We start from the raw sequence: 15,853 nt of genomic DNA on the forward strand, positions 1-15,853 counted from the left end.
TTTTATCTTTGTAAGTTTACAAAAAATATGTTTTTCCTTTAGTGGGAAATGGATCATAATGGCCAAAATGACAGATTAAATTTTGTAGGATAGTTAAGGTGTGAAATTTATGAAAGAAACTCAGTCTCAATTCTACCATCTAGCCAAATGCATGCAGGAGGAATAGGACAGGAGGAACGAGGTGCAAAGGTGATATAAAGTACCAATATGACATAAAAAAAAATGAGGCCCTAGTCCTGGTTGGGGCCTTTAAGCAGTACCATAGTATGATTTAATAAATAATAAGTTCATGTTTCAAGTGTACCATAAATACAATTTACATACATATTTGACAGGAAAAGGTTTTGCAACAATACTTTATTCACATGGCTCTTATACATATCACATAGCAGTTTAGCAATCATACCTGTAAAATAAGCATATCCTGGCGAAGGTCATCTCCATGTTTGAAGATAATGCCTATGGTTTCATTTGATAGGGCTGTGGGGTCTGCACATTTAAATTCAAGCCAAAGTGGCTTTTTCTTGGATGCCATTACTTTGCATTTTTCAATCTGTAAAAGATGAATTCATTGTCTAAGCTTTTTACTCCTGTTGGCACAGCAGAGTCAACACAGCTAACATAGAATTAGTTGCAGATTCTATTCCTTTTTATGCATCATCAACACATTGTTTACAAAATTCCAATCAGTTATGCCTGTGGAAACACATTTAAAGGTTGGGGGAGAAAGGTGTTATTCAGTTGCCAGAGAAGGCCTAATTTAGCTTGCAGAACTTTTAATACTAGTGATGGTGCATGAGCTGGAAAGAACCCAGCTTGACTCAGAGCACAGACTAAATTTATAGAATTGGCCATTAAAATAAGAACAGCATCATCTTCTGAACTGTGAACCAAGAATATGAGATTCTGAAATCACAGGGAGTCAATAAGCATGGAAACCCACAATAGCAGTTTTACTGTTACTTTGCAGAGTAGAAACACGCATTTAATTACTTTCCCCTCTCCCCCCAGAAATGACTCCTATGGACTTCATTTTGAGTGAACTGGGTCCTATGTCTCTGGATTCTGTTTGATTCTATTTTAAACATCAGTGAAACATGGTATTTTAAAAACCATGAACACACTTTGAACAAGAAAATTACATCTTTGCGGGCATCTGAAGCTAAATCAATTGTAAGTACAAATCTGTATCAAGTCTCAAGGGACAAGATAAACCTGGGATGTAAAGATCTGGCTCCACATAAACACCACATGGACAGAACATGCTGTACAGGGATTGGTTCCTGAAAAGTAATCAAGCCAATCATGCCGCATATGATGCAATGTACGGCTAAGAATGCATATGTAGTTTGTGTTAGTGAAAATGTGTACATATAAGGTAAAGTTTTGCTGTGTAACTTCAGATGTGTGGTATGCCCTATAATATACCCATCCCCTGCACTTGTCATCAACATAGCTTTGCTGTATGCCATAGAAAGGAACCTGAGTGAAGAGACTGGAGTCGAACTGAGTTCTTGGGGAACTGAGTGGAAGAGGTCTCAGGAAAACACCAATATAGGGGTTCAGTGACTCGGATTCAATTCGTCTGGAGCAGGTAATGTATAGTTTATTATATATGTAGCTTTACTTGCAAGGATCACAACCCAAAAGTTTAGCAATGGCATTGGAAGGATGTAAATTTCACGTTTCCGGGGCACTGGAGGAGTGGATTAGATCTAAAGGAGGTCTCTATCGACTCCCGCAAAGAAATTACAGGGAGGACTGGAACCAGGTAGACAAGGAACTTCAATAAATAGTGTTAGACAAGAAATGCAAGAAAAAGAAACAAAAAACCATGTTATTAAATTATTATACAGAAGTCTCTCCTAAAGAGAAATTAAGTAACATACAGGGAATAGAGGGAGCTACTTTGGATTCCTATAGAAAGGAATGCCTGGCAGAGCACAACAAAGGTATATGTTGAATGACACTGAAACTTTAAAGAATAAGACCAATGGGAGACCAGTAATTGTAGCTAAAGAATGAATGCAAACAAGCACAAAGATCAGATCAGATTCATGAAGAGAAATTGGCTAAGAAATGTGTCACTTTGGGAGCTAAGTTTCAGAGTAGCAGCCATGTTAGTCTGTATCCGCAAAAAGAAGAGGAATACTTGTGGCACCTTAGAGACTAACAAATTTATATGACCATAAGCTTTCGTGAGCTACAGCTCACTTCATCGGATGAAGCGAGTTGTAGCTCACGAAAGCTTATGCTCAAATAAATCTGTTAGTCTCTAAGGTGCCACAAGTTCTCCTTTTCTTTTTTGGGAGCTAAGTGAGTGATTTAAGGAAAGAGAGTGGCGAGTTAAAGGGAATATTTATGCAGATGTTAAAAATGTTAGCATGCTTAAAGGATTAAGCAGGCTGGTCTAGTAAAGGTATTGGGCGTAACATTCAGTAAGGGAAAAGAGAATGCTTGGTTTGATAACAAAACCTGGTTACAGCAGTACAACTTGGTCCAGTCTTGCCTAGTGGAACCCTGGTAGTCAAACAAATTACACAAGGGGAGGTCAGGTGGTGACAACTACCATCACTGTGCTTTTGTCCCCAGGAATCTTTACAGTCATTCCGAAGGAGAATGGCCATTGAATGGTCTATAAATAATCAATTGTGAAGGACTGCCTAAGGCAAAGAGACGCTCTGATTTGAATCATTGGACTGTGGACAATTTAGTCCAAATCACTAACAAGAAATAAGGGGTTTCCATTTGAACGTGGCTGCCTCCAAATGTACAAGTAGGGAATGTAGTCAGGGTACAGTTTGTAAAATATAATTAGAGCAAAACAAGTGGTGCTGATTAAAATACTTAAAAGAAACGCAAATATATTTGTGTAATTATATAAGGTTTTAAGGACCTAAACAAACACTCCTGGTTTGTAAAACCCTATTTTGTAGGTCAAAAATAAATTGGCTTTTAAAAGATTCTACTAAAAATCCATTTCAATCTTTGATTCAAAGTTGCAAACACTGACAGGCACTTTTTGAGCAGCTGCCAAGGCTTGCTGGTAGTCTTTGCTAAATTCTTCCCTCCCCCCACTCAAGCCAAGCACATATAGCTTGTGTCATTTGGCTTTGTTACCTCAGTGTTTTTATGAAGTTCAGCATCTTTTTAAATAAGGGCTAGAGCACATGATTGCGGCTGTGGCAGGAATGGCCAGAACCAAGAAAGTAGTGAGAGACTCTGCATCCTCTTGTAATGAATCAGCAGCTGAAAGAGCTGCAAGATGAAAATGAAAAATTAAAGAGACAGTAAACCTCTGGAGTAACAGCAAAGGTGTGTGTGGGAGGCATTGTTAAAGGAGTAGCAATGTTTTGAACACTGAGCCTTAAGATGGCTCTAGTAATCAGACAATCGTTTTCATAGGGGTACATGGAAACTTTTTATTCACAAAACAAACAGTTACACTTGATTTGAAAATTAATATGGCTAACAAGATCTTATGGCAAATAAAGGGTGAGAGATGCACTATGGAAGATTCCCATGGTACATGCAGCGTGTCTCGTAAGAGAGATAAAACAAATGTAAATTAATTAAAACCATATAAAGGCTCCAAATAGGAGCCACAATAGGTTGTTTTCTCTTTTTCAGATGGCTGTGCGCTTTGGAAGCAGAAATCAACCCAGTACCAAGCAAGATCAGTGAATATAAGAAATGAATCTTAACTATTAACGCTTTTATCCAAAAGTTTTGTTTAATTGTAGTGTAAAATAAATTTAATTAAAAAGTAAAAACCTATATGGAAGTGTTTTGTAAATGGAAAACTAAGCAATTATATAAAAGATTGAAACAGCCTAGATTTTAAACAAAATCCAACTAATGGCTTAGGGCTAAATTAAGGACATATTTCTTAGTAAATTTTAGTTTATTAATGTGCCAAGTGTTATTGAATTTCACCAATCTGCCATCACGGGGGTTTGCTCAAAAATCATTTAAAACGATTGAAAGGACTTGATGGACAAAAAAGTAAACTTTTAAAATGCATAATCCTGCCAAGGTCAGGAAGCAACAAAACCTGGAGGGATCCTGACATGGGAGCTGAGCTTTTTGGGACTGGTATATCACTTTGAAACCAAGATGACATCATCAGTGACAGGTATCACAAACAGGGGAGGCTGAGCCTCCCCAGCCAGGTGTGGCCCCACCCATGCTCCATCCCGAGGCCCCCTCCTGCTTCCCGCCACTTCCCCCATGGCCCCAGCCCAGGCAGGCTGCTCCTCTTCCCCAAAGTGGGCTGGGGCTGGGACTAGGGTGGGACGGCCTGTGGCCTGGGACTGGGCTGGGGGCGCTCGGGCAGGGTGGCCTGAGGCTGGGGGGCAGGTGGCTGCAGTAGGGGACTCAGGGCTCTGGTGGGACAGGGGTGGGTCTCAGGCACAAGGGGTGGGGCCAGAGGCTAGTGTCTCCAAATGGGTGGCTCACGCGTCGCACATGGTTGACAGAGAGGCTGTGGGAACATGAACAAGCATATCAACAGAAGCTAGCAGCAGAAGTACTGCAACTGTTACATGAGCAAGGGTTTCAGCCAGAATTAGCATCTAGAGTACTGCATTTTGAAAATCAACAAAGCAAAAAATTGATTGATAAAGAATTTTAAACGTAGGATGTTGTAAATGGTTTTTTTTAATGTACAAGATAAAGTTAATTTATCATGAAAGATAAAAGGCAAAAACAATGACATACTATGTAAAGTAAAAGAGGCCTTAAGTGACAACAAAGAGGGTTGCCCTATTGTATCACCACAGAAATGTTAAAAATTTGGTACAAGGGATGTAATACTAATTGATACAGGGTAAGAAATTTAACAAGGGTCCAATAACATGAAGTTAAATGTGAAAAGCACTACAACTCGTCCGGTGTGGAAGAAGTTTTATTTTCCCTCCTCAAATACTGTTGCAAGACAATGCAAAGTCCAGAAAGCTCCAGACTTGTACTTCTGCTTGCACCTGGAGGGCACTTACATGTGCAGGTGTAAGAGTTGCCAGCATGTGGGTTCACTCTGTGGGAATAGTCTTCAAATTGCACAGTACAGCTGAGATGCTGGAATGTTGGTAAAGTAAAAACTGCCTATGTTGGTGATGACAAGTATTGTGGGGTGGCAACGTTAAAATTACCAAAGGATGCTTTAAAGGCAGAGCAAGCTTATAATGTGGGATTAGATCCTGCTGGGTTCTACCTGCAGAGGTGAAGTTGCATCCCCTGCTTCATACTTTGAGCCTAATATTAATGGTAGTTCAAATTATTACAACTACTGTGGTTTTGGCGATGTGTTGCTGGTTAGTAAACTTGAAAAAGAACACAAAGGTGGAATAGGACACAAATGAAACAAATACTAACATAAAAAACAAGAACATTGAAGGAGTGGAAATGTAGGCCTGGCTTGCCATAACTTGCCTCATTTCTTAGTGGGCATGATTGGGAAGATGAATGGAAGGTTAAGTTGTAAATAGGGGCTTACCAAGCAGTATCCTGGAATCAGGTGGTCTGTGCTAGCTAAAATAAGCTGGAACACTCTGATGCCAGACAACGGACAAGATAAACTTGGAATGTAAAGATCAGGCCCCACATGAACAGCACATGGACAGAGCATGCTGTACAGGGATTCGTTCCTGAAAAGTAACCAAGCCAATCATGACACACATGATGCAATATATGGCTAAGAATGCATGAGAGACTAAATATTGAAAATTTCAGCCCAAAAGGGTTTTAAATTTATGAGAAAATAGAAAAAATGTGTTTGAATGGAAAGTGGAACTCACAATGGACTAAAGTAACCACTGTAATAAACATTTCTTTGTTCACACATTACTTTGAGTTTAGTGTCCAAGGAATGAAAGAAAGGGATAGACCATGAGTAACTGTCTATCTGCCTTCTGATGTCACACCATTGGCCACAGTTCCCCGTTCCCGGCCAATGGGAGATGCGGGAGGGGGTGCCTGGAAGCCATGGCAACGCACGGAGCGCTCTGCTGCTCCCCGAGCCGCAGGGACGTTGTGCCGGCTGCTTCAAGGACCAGCATGGGGCCACTGGGGGGCAATCTGGCCCACGGGCTGTAGTTTGCCCACCCCTGGCCTGGAGGTAGGCCGGGGGCGGGCTGCTTGGCGGGCTGCAGGAAATAGCTGGCCCACGGGCCGTGTGTTTGAGACCCCTGATCTACAGTATCTGAATAGCCCATCAACTGCTTAATTGATTCTATAGTCATACCACATCAACCTCTTAATTTGGTTGACACGTGTCTGTGATCATGTTGCAGTGACCGGCATTTACTGTCTATCTAGGTATTTACAGTATACAACATTTTCATTAATGAAGTATGAATGAAGAGACTTTTACACCACTGGCCATTTTACACAAAATAGATTGAGACTGAATTAGTTATGTTAGAAGGATGGTCCACACCGTGACTGCTTTTATTGTATTTGGATAAATGTAACACTTCTGCATATACAAAGCCATCAGTGCTTTTCTTCCTACACTGTGCAATAGATTATTTTCTGTATCACCACCACAAACTCTATCTTAAAATGCTTTGCAGAATTAAATGATACTTACAAAAATAAGGTAATAACTCAAGGCAGAGAGAAAGGAAAAGGCAATGAAAAGAACTTTTAAGCTGAGATTTGAAATAAAACAGCAATTTGGTATATTGAAGAGATACAGAAAGTCTATTCTAAATGGCAGAGGAGAAGACTTTTGTATCAACAATGGCTCAATGATGGGGAGATGCAGGGGACAGATCAGTGTAAGATGGCTAGTGCAATGACTGGGGCATGGGCAGTCCGACCTAGTGGTTGGAGCAGGAATCAGGCCTAATGGTTAGAGCAGAGGGTCAAAACCAAAGACAATGTCAGGTACGAAGCTGAAGGTCAGTGCTGGAGACAAAGTCGGGTGTTAGGCCAGGGATCAGAGCTGAGGACAGCATCAGGGGTAAGGCAGAGCAGCAGGGGCCAAAGTAGAGCAGGACAGCAGGAACTGGGAGTAGACAGGGGTCGGGGATGGGAGGACAGGAACCAGGAGCAGGCAGGGAAGCAGGAACAGGAAGTAACGCAGGGCTCAGGAGTCAGGTAAGCCGAGGTAGTCACAGCCAACCAAGGATTCCGCTACTTGCTCGCACAACTTCCTGTAGTTACTTCCTGGTTTATGTTGTGCTCCTTAGCCAGCTGGGGGTCTGGATGTTTCCCCCAGTATTTTGGGGCAGGGCCCTCTGCAAGCTAGACCTTCCTTGAACCTGTCCCTAGTTACTCAGGTGAGCTGCGGGGGGCAGTCGTGGCCTGAGTGCTGCCTGGGGACCCATGGACCCAGGTTTGAGGCCTGTGATCCGTCACAGGTAAGGGGAGTAACTGGAGGACTAAACAGATACAAAGCAAGTGAAGAAGACTGGAATAAGTCTATAGAAGTTTTTAGATACAAGAAAGCCAGTTTCTAACTAGATCCTGAAATTAATGGGGAGCCAGAATTGCTGTTTGAGGATTAGTGTTTCGTCATCATGTTTCTCCTTGAATATGAGGTAAGCAGCAGCCTTCTGCATATACTTGCTTAAGGTGAGAGCGAAGAATCATAAAGACCACAGAAAAGATAGGGCTCTCAAAGTGAACTGAGGTAAAACCATAAATGAGGATATCTATCGCACAAGTGAAGTCAAGACTTTTGGGTACATGATTTGTAAATCAAGAGGCAGATTTGTAAATCACACATATTTGCAGATAAGAGATTTTCAAACCATGAAGAATGTATAAATAATCAAATATATTTACCACTAGTGCTCCTGCTCTCAGCCCAGGGTCATATGGAACTCTAAAGCTTTCCGGAAGTTTGCTGTTCTGCAGTTTTTCAAGCTTTTGTTTCAGCTGTGTGATAACTGTAATTGCAAAAAAGAAATCACCACTATTGGGTTCAAAAGTTAGAAGCAGAAAGTTACAGTTAATTAGACCTTTTAAGTCTCAGAATTTGGATGCATGGCTCTTATTTTTAGCTACCTTTTTGAACTGCTTACGCCTAAGACCTTCTAGCAGGTTCTCCTGATTTGGAAATCCAAGGAGATTCTATAGTTAGGGATGCTCTCTCTGGTTAAATGTTCTCAGGTGTCTAACCATAGAGAGCCAGTCACAGTGTCACCAACTCTCATGATGTTACCACAAGTCTTGTGGAATTTGGTGTTTTTCTTAAAGCTCCAACTCTTGGACTCGGGTGATTATATGAGAATCTCATCTTTCATTTAAAAAAAAGTTTCTAGCCTGCATCATTGTCAAAAAAGCCTGAAAACATGACCCCCTAAAGGCTCAAAACTAGAAGACAAATATAAGAGCACAACTTTTTAAACAAATCTCATTATTTTTAAGCCCATCTCATGATTTTTGGATGCTTAGTGTGAATAATACTGAAGCCATGAAGACTCTAACCAGAGACATAGCCTCCCTAGAGCATAGTTCCCCCAACCCACACCTGGCCACAGAATTGGAGCTACAGCTATAGTGATATTGGGCAGTGCTCTAGCTCCCGCTCTGTGACCTCCTGGGCTTTCCAGCCGCAGCCAGGCAATTGCAGCTAGAGCTCCCATCCTCACAAGCCAGGGTGCAAGGAATAGTTACAACTAAGGGCTAGCAGCTCAGTCAGAGTATCCCCCAAACTGATGGCATGCTGCAGCAGATCCCTCACCCAGTCCAGGGCAACAGCCAGCACCAGGAGTGAGCAACTGACCACAGCCCAGTCACAATCCCTCTCTGCAATATGCTGGGAAGTACTCCTCTTGTATATTAAACAAACAAGACACCAATTTAAAAGAAAAAGAAAATAAGACAGGGATTTCTATATGCACAAGTTCTAGCTATTCAAGCGCTCCCCATATTGATGGCACTATATAAATAATTATACCCTCAAAAAAGGAGGAAAATTAGAAGGGAAACAAAGGAACACTGGAAAATGAAGAAGCTAGACACACCTAGAATTTTTAAAATATTAACAGAGAAAAATCTCAAAATCTTTGCTATAAAAGTTCAGTGAATTAAGAGTCACCCAGGAATTGAAAAAAAAAACAAAAACAAATGACACCTATCTTTGAGGCTTTTAGGAAAGAAGGGCCTAGAAAATACCAGATGACTAGTGTGAAACCTATTCTGGGAAAAATATCTGAGTGCAAGATAAAGGAGTCAATATGTGAACGTTATAATTAGACACCTTTCTTTAAGAAGAAACTAGGGTTTATTAAAATAGGCCTTCTCAAATAAATCTAATAGTTTTCTACAATGTAATTATTGATTTACTACACAAAGGTGCTCAGGATATAGCATCTCAATTTCAATAAGCTATCTGATATAAAACCACATAATTAAGAAACTGAATACCAATTACTTAAAGTAATCACAGTAAAGGTTTGGAACTAGCTGATTTAAAAACAAAAACAAAAACATAAGTATTCATAAATAATAAGATTTCCCAGCTGATCTAGTTTAAGAACTCAGAACTGGAACCTAGAGAGAGGAAACAATTGCACAGATACCTATTTTGAAGATATTTAGAAAACAATTATGCAGACCCAGGGACGAAAGCAGATAGCAAAACAAGTATAAGATTGAAGTGTATTGCCCTTGTAGAAAAAAAAAATTTGATGTAAACATAGGGATTCTGACATGAAAGGTGAGGGAAACATTACCCTATATAACCATGGTGATACTGCCCCTGGAATACTGTGTACCTAAACTGAGGGAAGATAAAAAAAGAGATAAAAGAATTAGGGGATAAGATTGAAAGACTGAAAAGACTAGAAAAGAGAAGATGTGATCCAACACATTCAGACTGACAATATAAATAAATAAAGTTAATGGAGATGGTGGGCAAAAGGCGCAACAGACTGAAGTTAAAGGAAGAAAAAGTTTGGGAACAACGTTAGGAAGCATTTCTTAACAAGCAAGAGTAACTCGGCAGTGACACACTTCTAAAGGCGGTAGTTAAAGAAACGTATCCAGTATTTTCAAAAACAAAGTTTCAGAGTAGCAGCCGTGTTAGTCTGTATTCGCAAAAAGAAAAAGGAGTACTTGTGGCACCTTAGAGACTAACCAATTTATTTGAGCATAAGCTTGAAGTGAGCTACAGCTCACTTCATCGGATGCATTCAGTGGAAAATATAGTGAGGAGATTTATATACACAAAACATGAAAAAATGAGTGTTATCATACACACTGTAAGGAGAGTGATCACTTAAGATGAGCTATGACCAGCAGGAGAGTGGGGGGGGGGGGAGAAAACCTTTTGTAGTGATAATCAAGGTGGGCCATTTCCAGCAGTTAACAGGAACGTCTGAGGAGCGGGGGGGGGGGGGGGGGAAATAAACATGGGGAAATAGTTTCACTTTGTGTAATGACACATCCACTCCCAGTCTCTATTCAAGCCTAAATTAATTGTATCCAGTTTGCAAATTAATTCCAATTCAGCAGTCTCTCGTTGGAGTCTGTTTCTGAAGTCTTTTTGTTGTAATATTGCGACTTTTAGGTCTGTAATCAAGTGATCAGAGAGATTGAAGTGTTCTCCGACTGGTTTACAACAAAAAGACTTCAAAAACAGACTTTTCAACGAGAGACTGCTGAATTGGAATTAATTTACAAACTGGATACAATTAACTTAGGCTTGAATAGAGACTGGGAGTAGATGTGTCATTACACAAAGTGAAACTATTTCCCCATGTTTATTTCCCCCACCGCTCCTCAGACGTTCCTGTTAACTGCTGGAAATGGCCCACCTTGATTATCACTACAAAAGGTATTCTCCCCCCTCCCCCACCCCAGACTCTCCTGCTGGTCATAGCTCATCTTAAGTGATCACTCTCCTTACAGTGTGTATAACACTCATTTTTTCATGTTTTGTGTATATAAATCTCCTCACTATATTTTCCACTGAATGCATCCGATGAAGTGAGCTGTAGCTCACGAAAGCTTATGCTCAAATAAATTGGTTAGTCTCTAAGGTGCCACTAGTACTCCTTTTCTTTTTGTAAAAACAAACTTAGATAAGTCATTAGTGGAACAGTCATGTGAGTAGGCCTGAAAAATGCAGAACAGTCACACTTGATCACCCAAGTACTCTTTTTAGGTCCTGTTATATATTACACTATTTTTGGAGAGAGTGAAAGAGAAGAAAGAAAAGAAAAAAATCACATAAGACAGACAACTTGCTGGACATAAAGCTGATTGCTGTGACTGACATTTCAGAATCTCTCTCTCTCTCTCTCTCTCTCCAGAGCTGCAGAAGCTTCAAGTTTCCTCCTAAAAGGTAGATATTCTGATCAAAGAAGTTTGGGGAAGCCTCTCTATGTGTTTTGTAAAATAATTAAAAGTAAATTTCTTCTAAAATGTAGAACTTTTTAATGGGGTTTGTCAGCATCACAAACCAAACAAACACCATGTTGAACACTGGGCATGACACAGAAGGGTTTGTCTAGGTTATCAAATACTATGGCCCCAATCCTACAGTCTTTAAAACAGCAAAACTCCTCCTGAATTTAGGAGTGCAGGATAAAAGTGAAAACATAGCAGGATCTGAAAAAATACCTGGGTGATCCAAGGTGAACACTATGCATTTTTTCAGGTCTACTCACACAACTGACTACCCCAATAATGGTTTATCTTGGAAACATCAATTTACACCATGGAATTAGTGGATGGTGAGTTGGACTGGGATTTCAAAGCCGATATTCACAAAGAAAAGGAACTCAGAATTTACTTTTCAATTAACAACATCAGAATCTTTGGACTGAAGGAACACTTTCTGGTGTTGATATGAAGTTGCACTATTCACAATGGATTTTCCAGCTGCTGGAATCAGTCATGTTACAAGCTCCTATTGGTGGTTGATTCAGCATGGTAAATGCTGAAAAGGAACTGGTAAGATGTTACGGTGCAGGTATAGTAGTGAAAGCAATTCTCTCTTCTAGGAATGAAGTATCTGGAAAGTTGTTCAAAAAACAGGAGGCATATTCATAAATGAAGTAAACATTTCTTTCATCCTGGGTAAGAATGCTCCAAGACCTTTGAAATGAAGCCTCACACTTACTACAATCCAAAACACTGTTTAAGGACTGTTAGCCTGGTGCATAAACTGGTTTATGAGATATATTGAGAAAGTGGTTTAATGAAAAATATGACTTCACATTACGTTTTATTATGGGTGCTTCTTCAGCATATGCAAAATATACCGTAAATCTGAAGAAAGGTGTCATCCTTTATAAAATCAATGAGCTGAATTAAAAATCCATTCACTTTTAATTGAGATAAAAAAGTATGGTTTCACTCAAATTTGTGCACTGTGCCTATCTCAGGTGCTAGGCACATAATAAAACATATACACAACTTTAATACAAATTGTAATTAAAACAGGGTACCTAACCAGGCTCATACCCACTGATCATTTCTCTCAAAAATAAATACATGAAAAGAGGAAGTGAGACCTCCAGTAATTTTCCCAACCCCAAGCAACATCTCCCAAGAGCCTACTAGTCAGCTCCTTAATTAATCCCTACAATTAACCTTCCACTTGTCTAGGAAAAGTCTGCATAAACATCAGGTCACACCACATCCATGGCTCAGATGAACCAAGAAGGAAAATTAATTTCAGAGCCCAGGACCCCTCACTGAGAACACACTGCTTCCTGTTTATACCAGGAGAGGTACATGAACTTGAACCTGCACCAGTGTTGCAGTAATACACCAAGGAGACAGGAGTTAAGATTATATTGTGTGGTGTCATCTTATCTCTTCATTACATGGTAGCATGTCTTTTGTTTTTTCTTGTCACATTACATATTCCTTAGATTAGAAGAATATTAGAGTACCTGAATTCTGCATTTCCTGGTTTTACAACATTTGAGTTCTGGAAGGCACCCAGGAACACAGCACACCATTGAGTGCCACCAACCTTAACTCCGCATTAATGCAGTTTCCACAACTGAATATATTACTGGCTTCTTTGACACCCACAACTTATATGGCTATTTAGAAGAATTAACTGTGATGCTCAGTGGCGGAGGTAGTAATTTACTCTTATGGACATTACAGAGAAACATACTGTTTGCTGATTTGGTTTTAATACACATGGAGCAAAAAGACACACACATTACATAACAAATGAAGCAATACCTATGAATAAATACCTTGAGAGGTGACATCGTACTTTTCAGCAGAAACTGATTTTATATCCATTGTGACTTTATGCAGCAACTTAATTATCTGAACCTGTTTCATGAAATCATGTAGCATAGCTTTTCCACAGCCCCTAAGATAGGCTTCTAGGATCACAGCAAACCTCTGCTGGTAGTGCATGGACTGAGCAATCTCACTTCTTAAAAACCAAAACAAAAAGTGACCAATTCTTTTGTTCTAAAGGCAGAGAAAAGGCTAAAATTAATATACATGACATTCTCCTGAGAAACAGTCAATTTTAAGAATGCCTGTAACTTTAATGTTACTTAATTTTGAAGTACTTACTCTCAAACCTCGCTTTAGTAGAAATCTGGCTAGTGCACTGTCATGATAGGGTTCAAATTTCACAGCCTAAAAAATGCATATAAAAATCAAAGAAATACAAATTTTATTTAAAATATTTATAATACCTTGTTGCATTTTCTTATATGTGTAAATTACAGACGACATCAACAGAATAGAGCTCTGTCAAAGGAAAAATGTTATGGAAAAGCATAGGTCTTTAGAGAAAAAAAAGTTGGAAAAAGCACTGATGTTTCTTTGCATGTGATTTGATCACTGCATTCTATGATTCTATGCTAGCTGTCTCAAAAAAACAAAAACCAAAACCCAAAAACACATTATTATTGTGACAGATGATTAACAAACAAAAGCCATCCAGTCTAACTTCACACTCATGAATCTTGGTGCATTATAGTGACAGTATGCAGACATTCAGATGAGGGGTTGGCAATAAAATAAAACATTCTAATATTGTTTTACATTAAACTATTGTGTATGTTATAATTTAATAAAAGTTTTAACCCAGTTTTTCCTTTTGTTTTGAAAAGAAACTAAAAATACCTCAGTAGTTTATTTCTTCCTAAAATCATTTTAATGTATATTGTCTTGAAACAAATTCTTTTAGAAAATGCACACAGAAAAATCTTAGCATCCTGCATTGTATGCACTCATGTATCCACCAGCCTGCATATTAACTGAGCCTCTAATTTGGGTGCAAAAATGTGTTAAAAATAAACGACTTGTCTGTAAGGTCTGCTATCTTAAAGGAGAGTATACATAGTAGCAGTTATGTGGGAGGTCAGACTAGATAATCTTAGTGGTAACTTTTGGCCTTAAAATTTACAAACCTTGAATTGCATACATCCTGTCTGGGGAGCCCAGCCTCCAGATGGGTGAAGATGAGGCTGGAGAGTATATAGAGGCTTTGTCAGAAGCCCTGCTCCTGCAAATTTGGAAGCGCTAACTTCACTTTCTTAGGAATCAGCAACTACCTCTAGACCTGTGCGGCTTAAAAGGTCCACAGGCTCCCTTGCCACAGAGGTGCCCAATGTTACTGCAGAACTTGCTCATAGGTTCCTTGATATTTAGTTGTCTCTGATGCTATGGAGTTTATACCCTTTACAGAGAAAGAGCTGCCAGGTATCGAAAGGTGCAGAATAGGACCAGAGAAGCTCGATATGCATTTACACGACTGAATTGCACTATTACAAATTTCATCTGCAATCAATAATACCCTCAGTTCTGCAAGTTGCAATGGTGCAGTGTTCCCACCCCAAAGAAAACTATTGTGAAAGTGAAAGAAAGAAACTTCCCTTTTCAAACTCAGATTTCTGAAATGCTTTGTCGTATAACTGATCTCAAGCTTTCAGCAACAACAGCTAGCAAGAGACCATATACGAGATATTTCAAGCAAATAGGATTGTAACTCACTTTCCACTAAAACCCTGATTTTGATCTTTCTAACTTTCTATGAATGAATAAATCCTAAGTATGGAGTCAGAACCAGGTTCCTTGCCATGCCTTTTATTTTTTATTTTACTGTTTTATACTTTTTAAATTTTAGGGAGAAGTAAAATTACATGACAGTACAAAATTGATAGTATTGCCAGATAAGATGCACGCACAGCAGCATGAAAGATTCTTCACACAACTCTGCAAGCAGACCCTAAACACAACCCAAAACTTGTGTGTCAGGCCTTGTCTAAACTAGCATTTTCTTCAAATTTTTCATTGTTTCATTACCAACAGTGGCAGCAATAGCAGGAGCACTGGTACGGACCGGTCACTGGTGTTTCAGTCACTTAGTGTAAAGCTGAATGAAGGTTAAATTGAAGACGTAACTTTATTAAATCCTGTGCATTGCTCTGACCATGTGGCTGTGTTGCTTCCAGCCAAACTCCCCACATTCCCTGGTGTCCTGTCAATAAAAGTGCCTCAGGGTAGGGTGACCAGATAGCAAGTGTGAAAAATCAGGACGGGGTAGGGGGTAATAGACACCTATGAAGCAAAAGCCCCAAACATCTGGACTGTCCCTATAAAATCGGGACATCTGGTCCCCCTACCTCAGGGAAACATGGGCTGTCTGACTGCAGTGCCACTGATCATTATACAACTGGTGCTTCAACTATCATGTGATCTAGACCTGCTCTGAGCAGGATTAGAAAACCCAGTGGTTAGGATGTGCTTCCATCATTAGAGCTACACTGGTGGTAAGTTGACTGTGGAAATTTGAAGAAGACTGTTAACATAGACACGACCTGTGAATGCTATGAAAGGTAAATGTATTAAGATTATTATTAAATTAATTCCTTTCACTAGCACTGTTTTGATTAACATTGAAGACTTC

At 39.6% G+C, this 15,853-nt stretch overlaps 1 protein-coding gene across 1 annotated transcript in view; it reads right to left on the reverse strand.

Moving 5' to 3' along the window:
• PIK3CG (phosphatidylinositol-4,5-bisphosphate 3-kinase catalytic subunit gamma) overlaps positions 1-15,853 on the reverse strand; it is a 51,521-nt gene that overhangs the window by 14,924 nt on the left and 20,744 nt on the right. Inside the window, exons 3-6 of the mRNA XM_074942475.1 lie at positions 13,510-13,575; positions 13,176-13,401; positions 7,792-7,895; positions 407-553 (exon numbers count right to left, since the gene is read on the reverse strand). Of these exons, the coding sequence (XP_074798576.1) occupies positions 407-553; positions 7,792-7,895; positions 13,176-13,401; positions 13,510-13,575 (543 nt within the window). The remainder of the gene's footprint in view (positions 1-406; positions 554-7,791; positions 7,896-13,175; positions 13,402-13,509; positions 13,576-15,853) is intronic.

The sequence above is a fragment of the Natator depressus genome, chromosome 1 (genome assembly GCF_965152275.1).
Source record: "Natator depressus isolate rNatDep1 chromosome 1, rNatDep2.hap1, whole genome shotgun sequence".
In the NCBI taxonomy this organism is placed as follows: domain Eukaryota; kingdom Metazoa; phylum Chordata; order Testudines; family Cheloniidae; genus Natator; species Natator depressus.